Raw genomic sequence first — 17,433 nt, 5'->3', positions numbered from 1 at the left:
TATCCTTCCAGTTCACGGTGCAACCATTGCACTCCGAAACACCAGTGATAATTCAGGTTTATTTTGTGCATGCATTTTTTTTATTTATAATTATTATTATCCACAGATCACACCTGTTCGAGCTGTTGGCATAGGCAGAACTCGCATTTATGCATCTCAAAGTAGTTAATCGAGCCCGGCTCTATGTCACCATAATTAATGATAGAATGAAGAGTACCGGTCATTGTTTATCATCCAAAGAATGCGAACCATCATGAAGGACTATAGTGTGGCTATTACAAATGCTTACACCGTGTGTTAAACATCCTGTGACTCATTAGCTGTGCAGATAATTAATGACTGATTGGTGTGGGCACCCACGCTCAACAAGAGCCATCTAGTTCATCTGCATGCCAGGTGTCAAGATTTTCGGCCCAAAAGGACCTGGAGCAGCTTGCATTTTGACCCCATCCTTAGCTGCTCATATCATATGTAACTGATTGTGGTGCATTGTGACACAACTTGGATGGCATCTTTCTTAGGTAGAAACCTTGGCATGACTAAAACTGGAAACACTGAAAGATATACAGTTTAAATACCAAACCCTTTTCTTTAGGGAGGAGTTTTGCATTCTCTTTATATATTCCATTTTCAAAAAGTCTATGCTTATCCTACAAGAATAAGGAAGCAGGTAGCAAAATATTCGTTTCTAGAGGATATTTAATTGCCCTATTTAAAACACAAATTAAACTAGGATGATATAAGTGTATTTGAATTTGGGTTGCCTCAGAGGCCTCTAACCACTGGGGCTCTATTTGTTGAAGGAGCTTCCTCGAGATGCAGAATTGTATAGGACCCGGATACCCCATGTTTGGGCCTGTGCCCCAATACAACTCAAACAAGGCACCAACAGAACTTACAGAGACCGTGTAATGGTGGAACAGTTTTATTACAGTAACGTCAAAACATACTTATGTGGAAAACACATTCAGGTAAAAACCGCACTTAGGTCAGATACTAGTGACACTTCATGAAGAATTAGGCACTCGTGATAAGGAAATCATCCCACAATAAACTGCATTATATGAACACAAACCACACCATAGACCTTCTGCAGTCCCAAACTCCATTTTGCCACACCGGTGTAACCACCTGAATCAGTGAGGGGCGGTCCAGCTTAGTACCCAGGTCCTCATATTAGGGCACTGCTCCCTAAACATCAAGCTGCCTGAGGGGGTGCGATGAGGTGGCCAGGACCTGCAGCCCCATGTCCATCCTTGGTGATCTTTGTGCCCTAGCCCCCAAGGTGGTGTGTACATCCTCTGGTTGGCTCAGGACTGCTGGACACCTCATGTGGTGCTGTTCTGGGGAGTCTGCTTTGGAGGACCCTCTATTGTCATGTGGTGGATTTAGGATTTGTGATCTTCCCGCCAACACCACGATTCTCTGCTCTAGAAAAAGTAGAGGCCAGGGGCAGGGTCACCTATATCTCTCTGGCCATTGTGGCAGTTGGAAGTGATGCGTATTTAGCATGACTTTGCACTTCCCATCGCCCCCCCATCTCACGGGGTGAGGTGACAGGAAGTCTTCACAGGCCGGCACGTCATCTGATCAAGGTATGGCCAGGCCACGGTGATCCGGGTCTTAAATGCTTGATGGAGGAGGGGGCGCTCTATCCAAATTCCTCTGCTGAACTCGTACCAGAATCATCATCTAAGTGTTATTTTAGTTTTGCAAATCCATTAATGTTTGAAGAGTGGGAAACTGTAAATGAATTTACATGATAATGTTGGTGTTGCTCGCACGCACTAAAAGAAACGATCAGAGCACATGCTTTTGGGCAGTATTTTTTTCATCATCTCCAACACATAAAAATGTCTTAATATTCTGAAGGCATGGGCTATTGTTTGTCTGTTTTAGCTTATGAGGGACAGATGACAAGGTCTAGTAATTTTGCTTGGTGGGAGGCAGATGGTATAGAAATGAGCGTCGCCTATATATTCTAATACTATAATTAAATAAACAGAAGCAACTAATGCAAATATTCTTATTTGTTCTCGTTTCCTAGGGACCTGAGCCACAACAGATTGTCTTCAATCAAAGCCAGTTCACTGAGTCACCTTCATAATCTACGAGAAGTGTAAGTATTTCTTCTCTTTTTAACTTTCAGAAAGAGTAGAGGTGGGGCCACCCTAATGATAGAGCAGACAGCAGCATCATGTGATGGATCCTTTGACACCCTACATTTGTGAACCCAAAGATCACTTGTTCATCTAATAACACAATTGATCTGGCCAGCAGCATTTTAGAGGAATGGAACAGTCGCTGTACAACCAGTTTAATGTACAATAAGGGTTGCACTTAATGGTTAGTGTGACTGAAAGTTGCGCTTCAGTGATAATTTTGGGTCTCTGATCCTTATGTCCTAAAATTCAATCTCCAGCTATTTCTGCTTGTGTGCCCCTAGCAAGATATCTGACCCCTTGCACCTCAGTTCCTTGATGTGAAAAAAAAGGGAGCACTCAGAAATGGACTCGCTGCTAAAATTCACTTCTATACAGACATAGAACTAGTCCACTACTTGCTGAGAGCTGATAACAGTAATGGTTCTTTTGTGGTAACCAACAGTCAAAGAAATTGGACTAGGATGGTAAACTTCACTTCTGACAGTAAATCAACAAGAGGTGAACTATGACTAATACAACAATCTGTCTTGCTGGTCTCGGCAATAGACGAGAAAGATGAGAATCATGACCTCCCTACAGTATGCCTGAACATCAGCGATACATGACAGAAATACGGGCCACATGCACAGAAATTGAAGACCCCTTAAGGCAAATTTCCCTTTAGGGGCCTAAGCTTTGGTGCCTGGACCAACCCTCCAATCTCTGCAAAAGTGTCATCTGTCACACAGTTCTGAATGTTATCTACCTTCAAATATGGCACATATTTCGAAGTAGAGTAATAAAGCCCCACTTTATAGCCGTGATAAATCTTCTATAACAGTGAGACAGAAAAAAAACCAGACTCCCTTACTGATTACTTTAACTTGGTCTGTGCGAGCCAGCCACCCCCCTCCCCCATGAATGACCTTCTGTAAGCCCGGCGGGCTAATTTATGAGCACTATGGGGCACTGTCTTCAAGTTCAGCATCTGTGTTTTGTAAATCTGGCATTATTATTTTTTATGATGTGGATCATAATGTTTTTGGCAGTGTGCTTGTGGACAGGTGGTGATATTTTTATGTATTGTCAATAATAGGAAATTGAACAACAATGAACTTGAAGTCATTCCAGATCTGGGATCTCTGTCTGCAAACATCACCCTTCTGTCACTGTAAGTAGCCGACGGATTCCAATTGAACAAGTTGGGCGTATTTAATTTACATGTTCATTTAAACATCCTCCTATAAACATAATTGTAGGATACAATAAAGATATTTGCTTTTGGGTGCATGCTGAAGTAGGCTAATGCCTTATGTATATTATATTCGTTCTGTAATAGCTTAACCTTGCTGAGGCCAGAAAGAACGTTTTATTTATTGAATTAACCTAGCCTGTTGAGCACTTTTTTGCTTCACTGTGTGTTCAAGGGGTTTGTCCATAACCTCTGGATCATAACTTTCAAAATGTTATGAATGTATCTATGAACTAACATTTGATAGGAGCCATAGCCACGACGGAGTCGTCATCATTTTCAAAATTATTTTTGTTTATCTGTGAACTGACGATTGTAGGCATGGCTTCGTTGTGACTTAAAAATCAATGGTGTCATTTATCAAAAAACTATGAAATCCTTCTTAACAACGGGTTGAGGTATTGAAAGCCCATTACAAGGAAGCACTTGTGCCTAGGGACATTATAGTTGTGGTTCCTGGCACCCAAAATCCCATTGTCCTTACATGTGCAAGTAGCTGCTGTCACTGTAGGCGGTGGGTGGCATTTCTTTGAAGCAGCTTGACAATCATTAACTTATCGATAATGTGACATACTCCTTTGATGTTACTATGTTTATTTGCACCACTGTGAGACTCTCACCCACGCACTATAAGAAAGCAGAGCAGTAGACCCCGCCTGCACATATGAAAGCTAAATTCCTGTGCCCACACATATTCCGGCCAGATACATCACTGTTAATGCACTGGGCTCATTCTCTGTGGCTAACGTATGGCGAAATCGTTGGATTTTTTTTCCACCTGGTCCATTTAAAGCTATTACAGCAACACCAGCAATATTTGTTTGTAATATATAGCAATACTGTGGTTCAACGTTCATTTGTTTTTTCTTACAAATTTGCATGCAATATCCATAGTTCTCCAATATAATGAAGTTGTGCCGAATATGATGCCTTGCATAGTTATTGCTTTGCATAATAGTGGTTACATTAACCAAACTCCATAGATTATAAGCTTTATCACACTTTATTGCGGAAAAGTGTGCAGGGAAGTATGAATGTGACAGAAAAGGTGTCTTGCCTCATCGTAGCTCGAAGTTTGCAGTTCTGGGATGCGGTCTAGGGCCATCTCAAGGTAGTGAAAGGGGGAGTGGAAAGAAGAAGGGCATTAGTCCAGGGAGACATCTCAAGGTAGCGAAAGAGGGAGTGGAAAGAGGGAAGGGTTATAGTCCAGGGAGAAAGAAAACTGTTTTCTAAACAAGAAGACATGGAATTGTTAAATCTTTTTCGTTAATAGAATACCATGTATGAAAGGAAAGCACTGCAGGTTAATTTTTTGATGTGACTTGTGCAGGGAGGTTTATTCCTTGTGCCATTTAAATGCTGTCAGCAGGGGGGAAGTCAATCATGTTTGCCTGTTATTAAGGATCAGTACTTTGTAAAAAGCCTGTAAAGTTAATGTGATGTAGAGGAAACAGTATATATCTCTTTTCAGGCATCATAAAGACTGCATATTCGAATAAACAAGGTGACAGACTCTAGGGTTACAAACATTAACTGTAGGAAACTTCCAGCAAACGCTCACAAGTTATTTTGAAAACATGGGCAGAACTAAGTTCTCAGCCATTGCTGCTCAGCCGGTCGAACAACTGTATCATTATGATATTCATGTGTGTTGGCACTCGGCACTGCAGAGAAGGATGCCAGACCGGTTTTAATACATTCTGGTTTGGCACAGATTTCCCAGACTTCATAATGCACTGGGAGATTTTATGCCACCCTAGTACACAAGCCCTCTTTATTAAGCAGTTAGCAAGCTATTCATTCAGTGTGCCATTTTCTACTGAAATATTTTTTTATTTGGATTTTTTCTTGTGTCCCATGCATTATAACCATTCTCCGCATATTGTTTACAAAAATGCATCCCATTACTTCAAAATCTTATTATCCAGGAAAAAAATATTTCTGCAAACCTGTATATTTGGAACAGATAGAAATGCATTTGTTACACCTTGGTGTCAGACATTTTTTCCTAAAAGGTACGTGTTTTCTTGCCTCTGTACATCATAGATGGGAGCACTGTACTAATAAATGTAATTTCTAAAGAGCTATTTGAAAGCTGCATCTTGTTACATTTTTAGATGATAACTCCCATAAAAGAAAGCAATACATCCCCATACTGGTGGAGATGACCACTTTCTGGTTAAAGATACTGACTGGTCATATCCTGTGCAACTTAAGTGTGGAAAACAGTGGCAGTCAGCCTGACAAACTAGATTTTCTCCCGGAAGAAGGAGTAAGGTGACATGGATAGTGGACCCCATGTCCTGTTTTGTTGTTATGATTTTGTTTAGAAGTGGTGAGGCCAAATAAATAGTAAATGTCTTTGCACTCTTCAAAGGAGTCATTTTAGGCAGGACATTTCCTTTCTTGAACCACACATTTGCTCTCTTGAGATGGTAGTTCTGTTCGTCCAAAGGAGTTCATGGTGTGTGAACTGATTGAATGATTGCAGGCTCCCATCATATCTGTGGTCTGACTTGAGGAAAAAAAGGTGGTTCTATTCTAGTCTAATCACACATATATAGTGCATGGCTACCTGTAGGCCTCCTAGCGCTATCAGTGCGGCACATGACGAGGAATATAGAAGAATGCGCTCTGAAACAACAACAAAGTTTTTAGTGCCTTACAGACGGGGAGCTATTTTTCAACAACTCAAAGAGGAAGTGGAAGGGTGTTCCATAATTTGGATGCATTGAAGAAAAAAGATTGCCTTCCTGACCTTTGCTCTCTAAATTAGAGGGATCTTAGCTAAAAAGGCATTAAAGGAACGCAGCTATCTCCCAGGTTTAAAGAAAGAAAGTAGTGATCGAGAGATTGCTGGTCCTTTGTCACACAGTGCCCTGTGTGCAGTGCAGAGGGATTTCAATTTAATCCTCTCCGCTATTGGCAACCAATGAAGAAGTGCAGGGCTTGACCTGCAGATTGATGTCTTGGTATATCATACAGTAGATGTACTGCAGAATTCTGTACCAGCTGTACAATTTTGGTTGTGGCTTTGGGCGCACACAGATACAGGGAATTGCCATAGTCCAGGCGAGAAAGGATGACCTCCTGGACTGCTATTCTCTTTGCGATGGGGGGAAGGAGGGGCAAAATTGTACTCCACATCCTTAGTATCCCAGAGCAACCTGCAGCTAGTTTGACAGCATGAGTATCAAATTTAAGAGAGTTATCGAGCCACATCCTTAGGCTTTTTATGCCAGGTTTAGGCATTGGGAGATATAGTCTGCTTTCGTGACCAATAAAGTCTAAAGAAACTATGCATCACTGAATTAGAGTCTGAGAATGACTGGAGAATCATAATTCTTGATTGCCTCTATACCGAAGCAGTTGGAAAAAGACCAAATCGCCTTGTCAAAAAGATATCAAAAAATGAAAGACTCAGAAGCCACTCTTCAGTAAGCACCTCATCCCATATGACCGCCCATGCCACAATTCATTGGTTTTGTCCCACACCCCATGATAAAGATGGTCCCACCAATGAAGCTTAATGTAAGGACTAATACAAGTAGGGAACACATCAAGGATACTTTTTCGCGACTCCAGTCATAGTTTTACAACCATTATCTGCTTTGCCACTTGCATTTTGGAAGTTGTTTTTATAAGTTAATCTGATTCACCAAACGCTTTTTAGAAGACGTCTGTTAACCAGGTCTAGGAAGTAGATCGCATGAATTACAATCATGATCTGATCTAGTTTTCGTCGATTTCAATACAGTTTGTCGGTGATTAATCTTAATGGGTATTTTGTGTGTCAAAAGAACCAACAAATGTATGCATTTTGATAGGTGGGGCAAGGGTTGTCCTCTCAGCAAATGCTACATTTTGTAGTCGAGAAATAAGGTAGTTCATATGTGAAGCTTACCGGGAATCGAATGTAAGAATTTTTCAGTACCCTCGGGTACATTTTCCAGTAAGGAGGAAATGTAGAAAAGAAAAAAAAAATACTTTCTTGGGGCCAATGTGACCGCCATTGTTCTAATTGACTGCCTCAGGTGAGCTTCAAGTCTTTTGCTCCCCAGGCAGAGAGGGTATTGCTAGGACAGCACAATTTATACATACCCTTAAAAGCACCTGATGGTTAGGCTTAGTTATTTAGGGACTGCAAAACTGATGGCAGTGTCTAGGTTGGAAGAGTGCAGTGCTTTTGCATTTAGCAGCTGTGCACTGCCCAAAGTGCAGAGTGAAAAAGAATTAGTGAAGCCAAGATGTTTGACCTTGGCAAGCTTGTAATGTTGTTTTTTTTTTTTTTTTTTTTACATTTTTGCAAAGATGTTTATTAGGCATACACACAATAGGCATACAGAATCTAAAAGTAATCAAAAGTACAAATGCCACCTTCCACAGGTGTGCAACTCACAAAATGTTTTTCCTTATGAGTAAGTGGAGGTCTTGTAAGAGAGAGCACACACACCTCACTGCCTAAAAGGGCCCTAAAAGGAGTGAGCCAGTGGAGAGGGAGCTTGCTTACAAGTGCAGTGGCCTAAAAAGCCTCTCGCCACCCTTTCAAAATACAAAAAACAAAGGCTTCAAAAGTCGCTTCAGGGGAATTACAAAATGCGGAGTGGGTTTTAAACGCCCTAGAGCCTCCTACACATGTGCTGAAAACCTACTCTGTGTAGGGGTTTCCACCAGATGACCTTGTGAAGAGAGCCAGTGTCATATAATACACTGTGGCACTATGTGAGTTGGCACCTCTGCTTCTAAAGGTTATGTTCATATGCTTGTCATGAATAAACAAAATAATGGTCGACCACAAAAATAAATATAAGCACTAAAGCAGAGACGGGCTCACCAGCTTTGCAGTGAAGTGGACTGTTTGTAGGCGAAATCACACATTTGAACAAGCGAAATGCTGCCACTAACAGAGAAAAGAGCCAGTGGCTGAAGTCCGAAGACCCTTTGCTCCATGCTGTATTCTGAGTTGGGTAGAAGCAAAAGGTGAATGACACATGAACAAAGCAATGAATGAAGAGGACTGAAGTCATTTGTATATATATCTATATTTTTATCATGATTTGTTTGTGAAAACATGGGGCCTGACCATCGTAAATGGATTTGTACGGCACTGTATAATTTTTAGTATATTGTCGACGTGTAACATCTAACTGTTATGAATCTTCCTCATCTGGGGAGAAACCGTCAACACATCTGTACTTGCAGTGTAGGTCAGGCCTTTTTTGTGGTTCCACATAGGAAGTATTTCAAGCCGCACAGCAGTTTATTAATCTTCAATCTCTGTACTTAGTAGGAGTCTCACATCTGGGGTTTTATCTGAGCAGCACCTTCTTTTTGTTATGTTTCTGTTCCCTTGCCTCCCTATTTGTATGACCCTAAAACAACCCCGATTCAAGCAATCCTTCAATAAAGAATGCAATTAGAATTGAATTAACTGGGGCACAAAGAACTGGCGATTTATGCAACACCGAACTGTCATCAGCAGGGAAAGCAAGCTCAAACCCCCAAAATACTGCATATAGTGCAGATCTGTATCAGATTATGCGCTTTTTCATTTTTAACATCAATTCTTTCTTATGATAGGTTTCAAGACGTGCATTTGTTGATCACAGGGGCACTTACTTCTAACAGCCTTTAAAAAAAAAATACAACACTTTTCCCATCCAAACAAGTGGAACTATGCTGAAACGAAAAAGTGACACAATGTCCCAGAATGCAAGCGTTATTGGCAACCAAGTCAGGACTGTATGGTTCTGCCCCACAGAAAGCACCCGACATTGACAGCTCTGTATTTGAGCCTGCAATTTTAAGAAATGCAATTTTAAAGAAATGGCCACAGCCAGAGGTGACCGAACGTGCACACATACACGCGCCTCCATTCTCATCCCCAAGAGTCATGTAGCATAAACACAAACTTGCATGCTCGACATGCTTTGCACGACATTACATTCACACCAATACCCATATCTTCTGATGCATTGCATCTCCTTCGCATGTTCTGATCTAGTCGTACAAAATGCTCACACCTCGGCGCATTTGAGGTAGTGTGCAACATAGAATGCGTCCGATTGAAACAACCGTGTAATAGCAGTTTCCCCTTGTACTGTAAGTTATAACTAGTGTCGCTTAGTTTTGTGCCTTTGACGCCCCCTCCCCCCAATCTTTACCCCTACATATCCCATTACTCCCACTGCCCCCTCCCGGTAAAAGTTCTTTTCCACGGGCCTCCATACTGAACAATTTAAATACAAATTGCTTTCTACCTCTCAGGAAAGGTGCCAGCCTCCAGGGCTGAAACAATATGGCGCATTCTTGGGAAACTGCTCAATTAATTACAATGATCACCGCTCAATTGCTTGCAGCTGGTGATTTATTGGGGGTTTGTTTTTTCTCTGGGCCCCGGGTCAGCCGAGTCAGCTGGAGCAGCCGCTCTGTCTGCGCTGCTCCCTTTGAATAACAGCTCGGTGACATCTGATCCTGGCGCGGGCCTTCTGCGGAGGGGAGCGAGGAGAAAAAAAAGGAAAGAAAAAACAGATGGGTACATTTTCAGGAGAAAAACGTCTGGATGGTTAAAAGAGAGCTGTGCTCCAGATACAAATGCAGTAGCAACATTTTCTTACAGGCTAAAGGAATGTATTTTGCATGTTTTGTTTGCTTCTTGAATATGACGGCGTGTGTTAACTTCATACTTGAGATTAGGAACGAGAGGAAAGTTAGCTTTGGGCCACAAGATGGCACGGAGCAGTCGTCATACACGAGGCCTGCACCAAGAACCCTCCTTGTTTGCATATGGGTAAACATCTCCCTCCAGTAAACCCACCTTCTCGTCTCCTCACAGTTCGGGTAGAAACCAAAGCATATTCTGTGCAGGGACCCACATTGCACTGTTTGTGTTCTCTGTGTGCAGGATCTCCCAGCATACTCTGGGCCCCATGGAGAACACACGCATTTTTACCCAATTACTCTTAAGTAAACATAGGCATGGCGAGCTAGAGCATCTGTTTGAAGTGTGGATGGGTGGGTTCAGGCCATGTGGGAAGTGGTTACATTGAAGCAAATTGGAGACTCCCACCCACGTTCTTCTGTGACACATGTAGGAAGTAGTACCAGGCCCCATTTGATGTGCTCTGGCTTCGACTGAATTTTCGGCATCATCCATAAAGGTCTCGCATTTAGTACTGTAACGAAAAATGGCAGTATCTTGAAGCCACAGCTTATAGCTTATCTTTGCAACCTTTGTGGTTCACTAAAACGTTCTGTTTACCCAAATGTAGACCTCTTTTGCTTTTTTTCAGCTGCATAATTTTTGAATTGGGCTTTTATCACAGCAAACCCCAAAGAACATCTGTTAGTTGTCATCCTATGGGGAGGGTTACTTTTTATTCATTTGTTTATGTCCTTAGCACAATCTTTTTAAGGCTGTTTTAGAAAGATGTTGATTTGGTCAGCTTGCAGAGTCATGAACTGATGCCTTAAGTGACGTGTCAGCAAGTTGTGCCTCCAAAGGTGGATTTTATGAACAAAAAGTGTCTACACTGATGGTATAATGCATAGCTGTTGTCTTGATGACTGCATGCTGGTGATCTGCTTCAGAACAATGTAAAATTGGACCAGACACCTCAACCCTGAGCAGTTTGGACTATGACAGATCAGTGTCTTCAGAAGGCTGACGTCTAGTGCATTTCATACCGTTGAGATTTATTCTGGCCATTGCATGGACTAGGGTGTTAAAACCATGTTCATTCAAAGCATTAAGCACCCCTATATAATTTTTCGATAGTAGAAAAGGGCAGAGTTTAGGAAGATTGTCCCTTTTTCTTTACTTGGTTGGTAAGAAAATGGACTTGCTAACATTAAGTTCCAGTGTACATAAATTCATGTTTCACTTTGTTGTCAAAATGTGTTTCTGGTGTTGAGGAGCAATGATTAAAACATAGCTGGTGGTGTATTATTGATCGTCATTTAAATGGCAGCAATTAAAAGTGCTCAGATTCCATATCCTGTGGTGGTTCTGTGCAGCTGCAGGGCCTGCGGCTGATTCATGAGGAGGAGTTATGAGTTTTGTAGTTTGTTGTAGCATTTTTCCTACCCTTTGAGAGGCCAGAGGCAAATGAGTGGTTGACTTTTGTGAGAGAACAGGATTTTCTGGTTTTAGCATTTCTGAAACAATCTCTTCCACTTTAACTTTACAGGTCTTGTAAAATCAGTGTTTTATCGAAGTAGAGTAGTTCGATAAAAAGACTCAATTGTAAAGCTTGGCAGTATGTGTTTTAAGAGTTTCCTCTGATAGTTGGGTAATTGTTATTAACATGTTTTCAATAACCCCCATATGTGGGTTGTGAACAATGAACTTTTCTTCACTGTATTGTTTATTGAGAAACAAAAAATCACCCTTTAAAGTCTTTTGCTTTTTAGGCTGCTAGGGGAATGATGCAGATATGTTTTGAAGCAAGCAAATATTAAACGTCATGCAATATGCTTGAAAAAGTCTATAGTAAATGGTGTTGGCCATACAACTGGCTAATCATGATTTTGGTCATAAGGGATCTGAACTGGACACAAGGGGACAAAACACTTAAAGAATATTATCAAATGTATGCTATGTGTATGGACGTTTATTTCACAGCAGGGCAAATGATTGGTAGGCATTGCATTTTGTGTGGCCATAAAGCAAAGTGAATCTCTCAATTGCAATATTTTCTCAACCAAATAGGGCTTTTAGTGAATGGCTGTTGTGCAGCTGTGTCTTGGTAGATAGCTGGAATATTACTTTATTAGTTAGATTATATTATGTCATATTTTCAGCATTTGTTTACTCACTTGTGCCACTGGTGGGCACTCATAACAGTCTGAGCTTTTGGGACAATGTGTTTATTGATCTGACTGGAGTCACTCTTACTGTGTATCTTTGTCTCTGTTGTTACTCTTAACCTTGCTGCTTTTATAGTCCTATAGGCATGAGGATGAACTTTTGTATGTCTAATGCGTCTTTATGAATCTACAAGTATTATTTCTATGAGTAGTGGGGTTGTGCAGTTAGGGGCATAGTGTTGCCAGCTATGTGGCTTTAGTTCTGAGTTTGGGTGGAACAGCTATTGTGAGTTGAAAATGTGTTCCCTGTTTTAGGCACTGGCGGGCTGTTATAAAGAATGTTGAAATGCATTTTCTTATTATGATTAATGAACTTGCCTCTATAATGCTCTGGAACAATTGGATGTATGAGAGGAAGGAGTTGCTTCTTCTAATGTTTTGTTGCACTGCTTGAACTGGGTAGCGATCTGTAGCTTTTGTGCAGTTTCTAATGCTGTGGTTTGAGGATTTCCCCGCTTATGGAGTGTTGTTAGATTGCCACTCTTTACCTTCTAAACGGTGTTAGGTGCTGTGTTGATTTAAGAGATTGAAGTTGATGAAACAAGTGTTTTGCTACTTAAGATAGGTTCTGAGGTGTATGATGGGTGTTGTATGTCATGTTGTTTTTGGTGTGGTAACTAATTATGTTAAGGTACCCTGGAAAGCAAGTAATTGCCAGCTGACTGGTGTCGGGTTGTTTGTTAATTGTATGAGACTGTTGGCAATTTAGGATGTTCCTTGTGGTGATTATCTTTAGACTTGTTGAACTATGGCACTGTCATCTATTTGACATTATTTTTTTGTAGGGTCAAGTGGTGGTGTAGAGCAAAGACACTGCATCTATATTGCCATGGTGGCCGTGTAGACCCTACAATGCTTTTGTAGTGCATTGATGCCTCATAAGTGGTGAAAATTAAAGGTGCTCTGAACATGCCTCTACATGTGTATAGGAATTTGTGAACATATGTTGAGTAGGATTTGGTCATTTAGGGACATCTACGGTTTTACAGGTTAGTGCGGTATAATGAATACCTTGCTTTAAGGTTGCGCATTACATTGTATTCGTATTAAACTATTAAAGCATTATACTTTAGTTTGTTAGCACCTTACTCGTCAAGTCAAGGACAGGTGGATGCAGTCTTGCGTACTGGTGCTTGGCTGCTTTTGCTTCTCAAGAGTGAATTGTGGCCTGTGTACGTCTCGCACCTTGGATGGCCTATCTGAATTTAGCCAAGAGTTGTGGGTTCTTTGGTTGATGGACGGAGGACAGAAGTGGCATGTGGACTGCTCCAAGCGACCACTTTGCATGCAGCACTCTGTCAGATGTTCCGTATATATAAATATATATATATATATATATATATATATATATATATATATATATATATATATATTTTCCAACCACTCCCGACTTGATTACAAATCGGACACCGACACAGGAGTAAGCTTTGCTATCCAGCTTATAGGTTTATTAGTCCTTTAGCATGACGCGTTTCAGCACACCTGCCTTGTTCACATCATATATATATATATATATATATATATATATATATATATATATATATATATATATATATATATAGCTGGTAGCATGGTGTAAAATCTTTCAGAATGCATCATTTTGCTACGCCTGAATACTCAATGGCACATGTAGGTTCATTGAACCTACATGAATGTGTATGTACATATTCAGAATTATTTGGCCCTAGCAACATTGGAAGGTCTAGTAGGCTATAAAATGTGGCATTTCTTGATGTTTCTCTTCGTATAATGTAGTGTCTCCCTAAAAATGTCACATTGTACAAAGTTCTCACTTTTGAAAGTAATATATGGGCTCCATTCATTTTCATTAGGAGAAAGTGGGATTTTGGACGGCAGCTTGCTAGTAGTAAGAGTTTTTTTTTTCTTTACTGAGGAGCACCCATACAAAGCCGCCCTGTGCATGTGCTGGCTTTAATGGAGCACTTTCACACTGTAATTTAGGAGGTGTGCAAGGCAGGAAATTGCTGCTTTCTACCGCAGCACACTTTTACTGCAAGGGAAAGTTTATTCGTCACTCCCGTAATTGGCAGTTTAAAACCTTGTTTGTAATGACTTCATAGACAAACCAATGCAGGCAGTGATACACACTGACTGACTTATCTATTGCCAGTGCAAGAGTTTCCAGGCATGTTTTACATCTACAAATAGTGAATTTCTCCCATTTGTCGAAATTATTTCCATCTATAAGTATTCAACATATAGTCCTCAAGAATGAAACTTTCGAGGCATCTGTTAAACACATTAATAATTATTGTCTTGCTTTTAAACATTATTAATCTTTCAGTTACACACTTTTAAAGAGCATTTTAAGAGAATGGAATGCTGCTAGACACATCTGCAAAGATTGTAAATTCGACTACATCTGCCCTGCCCTAACCCACCTCCATTGTTTTGCCATCAAAACAGTGCCTTCAAGTCACTCTGCATAGTGAGTATATCACGAGTGCAAACTCCAGAGGGCGCTCCGTTCTCTACACAGAAATGTAAGCACTTTGATCCCTTCCAGACCAGCAGCTTCCCATCTGCCAATCTTCTGCAGCGGCTCACCCCAAGAAGGCATGGGCTGAGGGTGTGCTTTGGCATTTTGGTATATGGGTCTCGGAGTGCTTTGACCAAGGCCATCTGGGGCATCTGAGGCAATTGCCTCACCTTGCCTTTCATGTTAAGATTTGACTCTGTAGTTATAGCTAAGCCCATCTCTTTGTATAGCTCTTCCATGAAAACCAAACAAAAACCACCTTATTGATTTACGGTGTGCTTAATAAGAGTACTAAGACATAAAATGCTATACTACTATCAGCCTAAATTAGTTTGAATGCTTTTTTTCCAGGAAGCTAATTGCAGGTAAGGGTAGATTGATTTTTAAGTCTGAAAATAGTTTCCTGAAGAAAAGAAATCCAGAGTAATACAGTGGGAGCTCTGGCTTCTTAATTGTGTAAAAGTGAATGAGGGTGCGTTAAAGCGCTCTAGTGCATGCATTTCTTGTAGTGTTGTCTCCCAATAAACTGCTGCTTGGGAGAGTGGTAAGGCATGAGAGGCAGAAGAACGTGTGATCTGTTTATTTTCATAAAGATTCCTTTTTTGCATAGGGCAGAAGACGCGTTTTCCTTTTACGTACCATGTGTTTGTGGTATATGCTATAAAGCTGCATAAAGCCATGGGTGACATTGGAGTTAAATACTTAATGAAGGGGGTACCTCTCTGTTACCTACACTAGCCCAATTAGCTGATTTGAAAATGTGAACATCGTGGTTGGATCCCATATCAGCTTATGAAGCAGTGATGTTGTCTAGTGCATAGAAATGTTCAAAGTATCACCGTGACTGCACAATGCAGCTGGTATAGTCCTTATTTTGTTCCAGATATCATTAATGTGCATAATGTCTCTTCTGCTTGCCTTTGTTTAATACTCTGTAAGCTTATTAACCACATCTCAGCGATGAGCCCCTACATAAAGCCACGTCTGGGATGCTTAAACATCTTTGATAGGCTGCTGGCTTTAGGTTTCAAATTCCTTTTTAATTTGCTGCTGCCCATAAATTACATAGTTGTTGTGACCTTTCAGTTTTAATGACCAACACTAACTTCAAGGGTGTTCCCTTACATACCAGTTTCAGTTCCACTGGCTGTATATTGTGATTTAGTCCTAGGCATCAATATTTTGCATACCACCAGATTCTGCATAGCCTGAAATCCCTTTTTTGGTTCTTTTTAGTGAGGAGTATATATTGAACTGAGTGACGCAAGCAATGTGTCTGTACAACCGCACTAGTTTCTCACTGTGCTGTCAGCTGTATTGCTACTAGCACAGTATACTTAGATACAGTAATGCTTTATGGAAACCCAAGTGGATGAGTGGGAGTTGTTGTACACATCATAAGCTGTTGGGATGTCGAGTGTAGTTATTTGTGCATGTTTAACACATTGGGCATCATTTAACGAGCGGTTCAACTGAGGCTATGTGAACACTGTGGAAAGGAGCTTGAATAACATGTTATTTAAGTAATTAGCACTGCATGGTGAAACAGCAGTCTTTTTGATTGGAACTTTCTTCCCACAGGAGCAGTAATGCGATTAAGGAGATTTTGTCTGAACAGCTGAAGCCATTTTCTGCCTTGGAAACTTTGGACCTTAGTGGCAATAACATTACAGAGCTGAAAACGGTCTCGTTCCCTCCTCTGCAGCTCAAGTACCTGTAAGTTGAATATTTTGTGTTATTCAAGCATAAGCATGCATATTCCATATGGCACGCACAAGCTTTGTCTTTCTTGTTGGCCCACTAGGCCCTGTCCTTCCGAGCTCTCAAATTGTGGTGCCATGGAAAATCCCACAAAGTACACATCTGTTTAAATAATCCATCATTTTAAATCGGATCCACTGCAATTATCATAGGCAAGCCATAGGCCATCCTCATAAAGTGAATTCAAAAGAATGAAAGCCAAAATTAGAACAATCATGCACATTTATTTTGGAAGGGCATAATTATCACAAGTCCTGGATCGTAAGTCAGAAAATACATCGGTGTTACCTGGACTTGAAATATTGCAATGAGAAGCCTTAATCGGAAAGGTGTGAGAAAAGAACGGGAGTTAAGTCTTAGATCTCATTCACAACGGCCATTCACATAGAAGTAATAAGACGACCTAACAAATCAGATGTACATCCCATTGTCAACCGCAATGTTTACTAACTTCCCTGCACTTGTCGTATGATACATGTAGTAATTGCACTGTGTTGTGGGGGAACCATTTTTGTTTCTAACAGGTACATAAATAGCAATCGAATAGCATCCATGGAGGCTGGTTCTTTTGACAACTTGTCCAGTACTCTGCAGGTCCTGAAGCTGAACAGGAATAGGATTTCAGCTATCCCTCCAAAGATGTTTAAACTCGCCCACCTGCAGCACCTGTAAGTACATTTAGAATCAGGTTTCTTAGTTTTGTAGATCTTTTGACTTTAACATAGAGATTATATTTCCCAGCTTTCCATTTTGCTTGCATGCCGAGCACTACGAGCCAGGTCATTCTCTCTCTTTCTCTTTCTCTTTCTCTCTCTCTCTCTCTTTCTCTCTCATCTATTTCATATGATTTCTATTATATAATTGGTCTGTTCACGTTTATCTGTCCCTCTCTATCCAGTCTATCTATT

At 40.7% G+C, this 17,433-nt stretch overlaps 1 protein-coding gene across 1 annotated transcript in view; it reads left to right on the top strand.

Moving 5' to 3' along the window:
• LRIG3 (leucine rich repeats and immunoglobulin like domains 3) overlaps positions 1 to 17,433 on the top strand; it is a 66,094-nt gene that overhangs the window by 25,274 nt on the left and 23,387 nt on the right. Inside the window, exons 2-5 of the mRNA XM_085653340.1 lie at positions 2,048 to 2,119; positions 3,241 to 3,315; positions 16,346 to 16,480; positions 17,050 to 17,193. Coding sequence (XP_085509466.1) covers positions 2,048 to 2,119; positions 3,241 to 3,315; positions 16,346 to 16,480; positions 17,050 to 17,193 — 426 coding nt within the window. The remainder of the gene's footprint in view (positions 1 to 2,047; positions 2,120 to 3,240; positions 3,316 to 16,345; positions 16,481 to 17,049; positions 17,194 to 17,433) is intronic.

Source organism: Triturus cristatus, chromosome 4_1 (assembly GCF_964204655.1).
Source record: "Triturus cristatus chromosome 4_1, aTriCri1.1, whole genome shotgun sequence".
In the NCBI taxonomy this organism is placed as follows: domain Eukaryota; kingdom Metazoa; phylum Chordata; class Amphibia; order Caudata; family Salamandridae; genus Triturus; species Triturus cristatus.
This window is presented reverse-complemented; position numbering and strand designations above follow the sequence as displayed.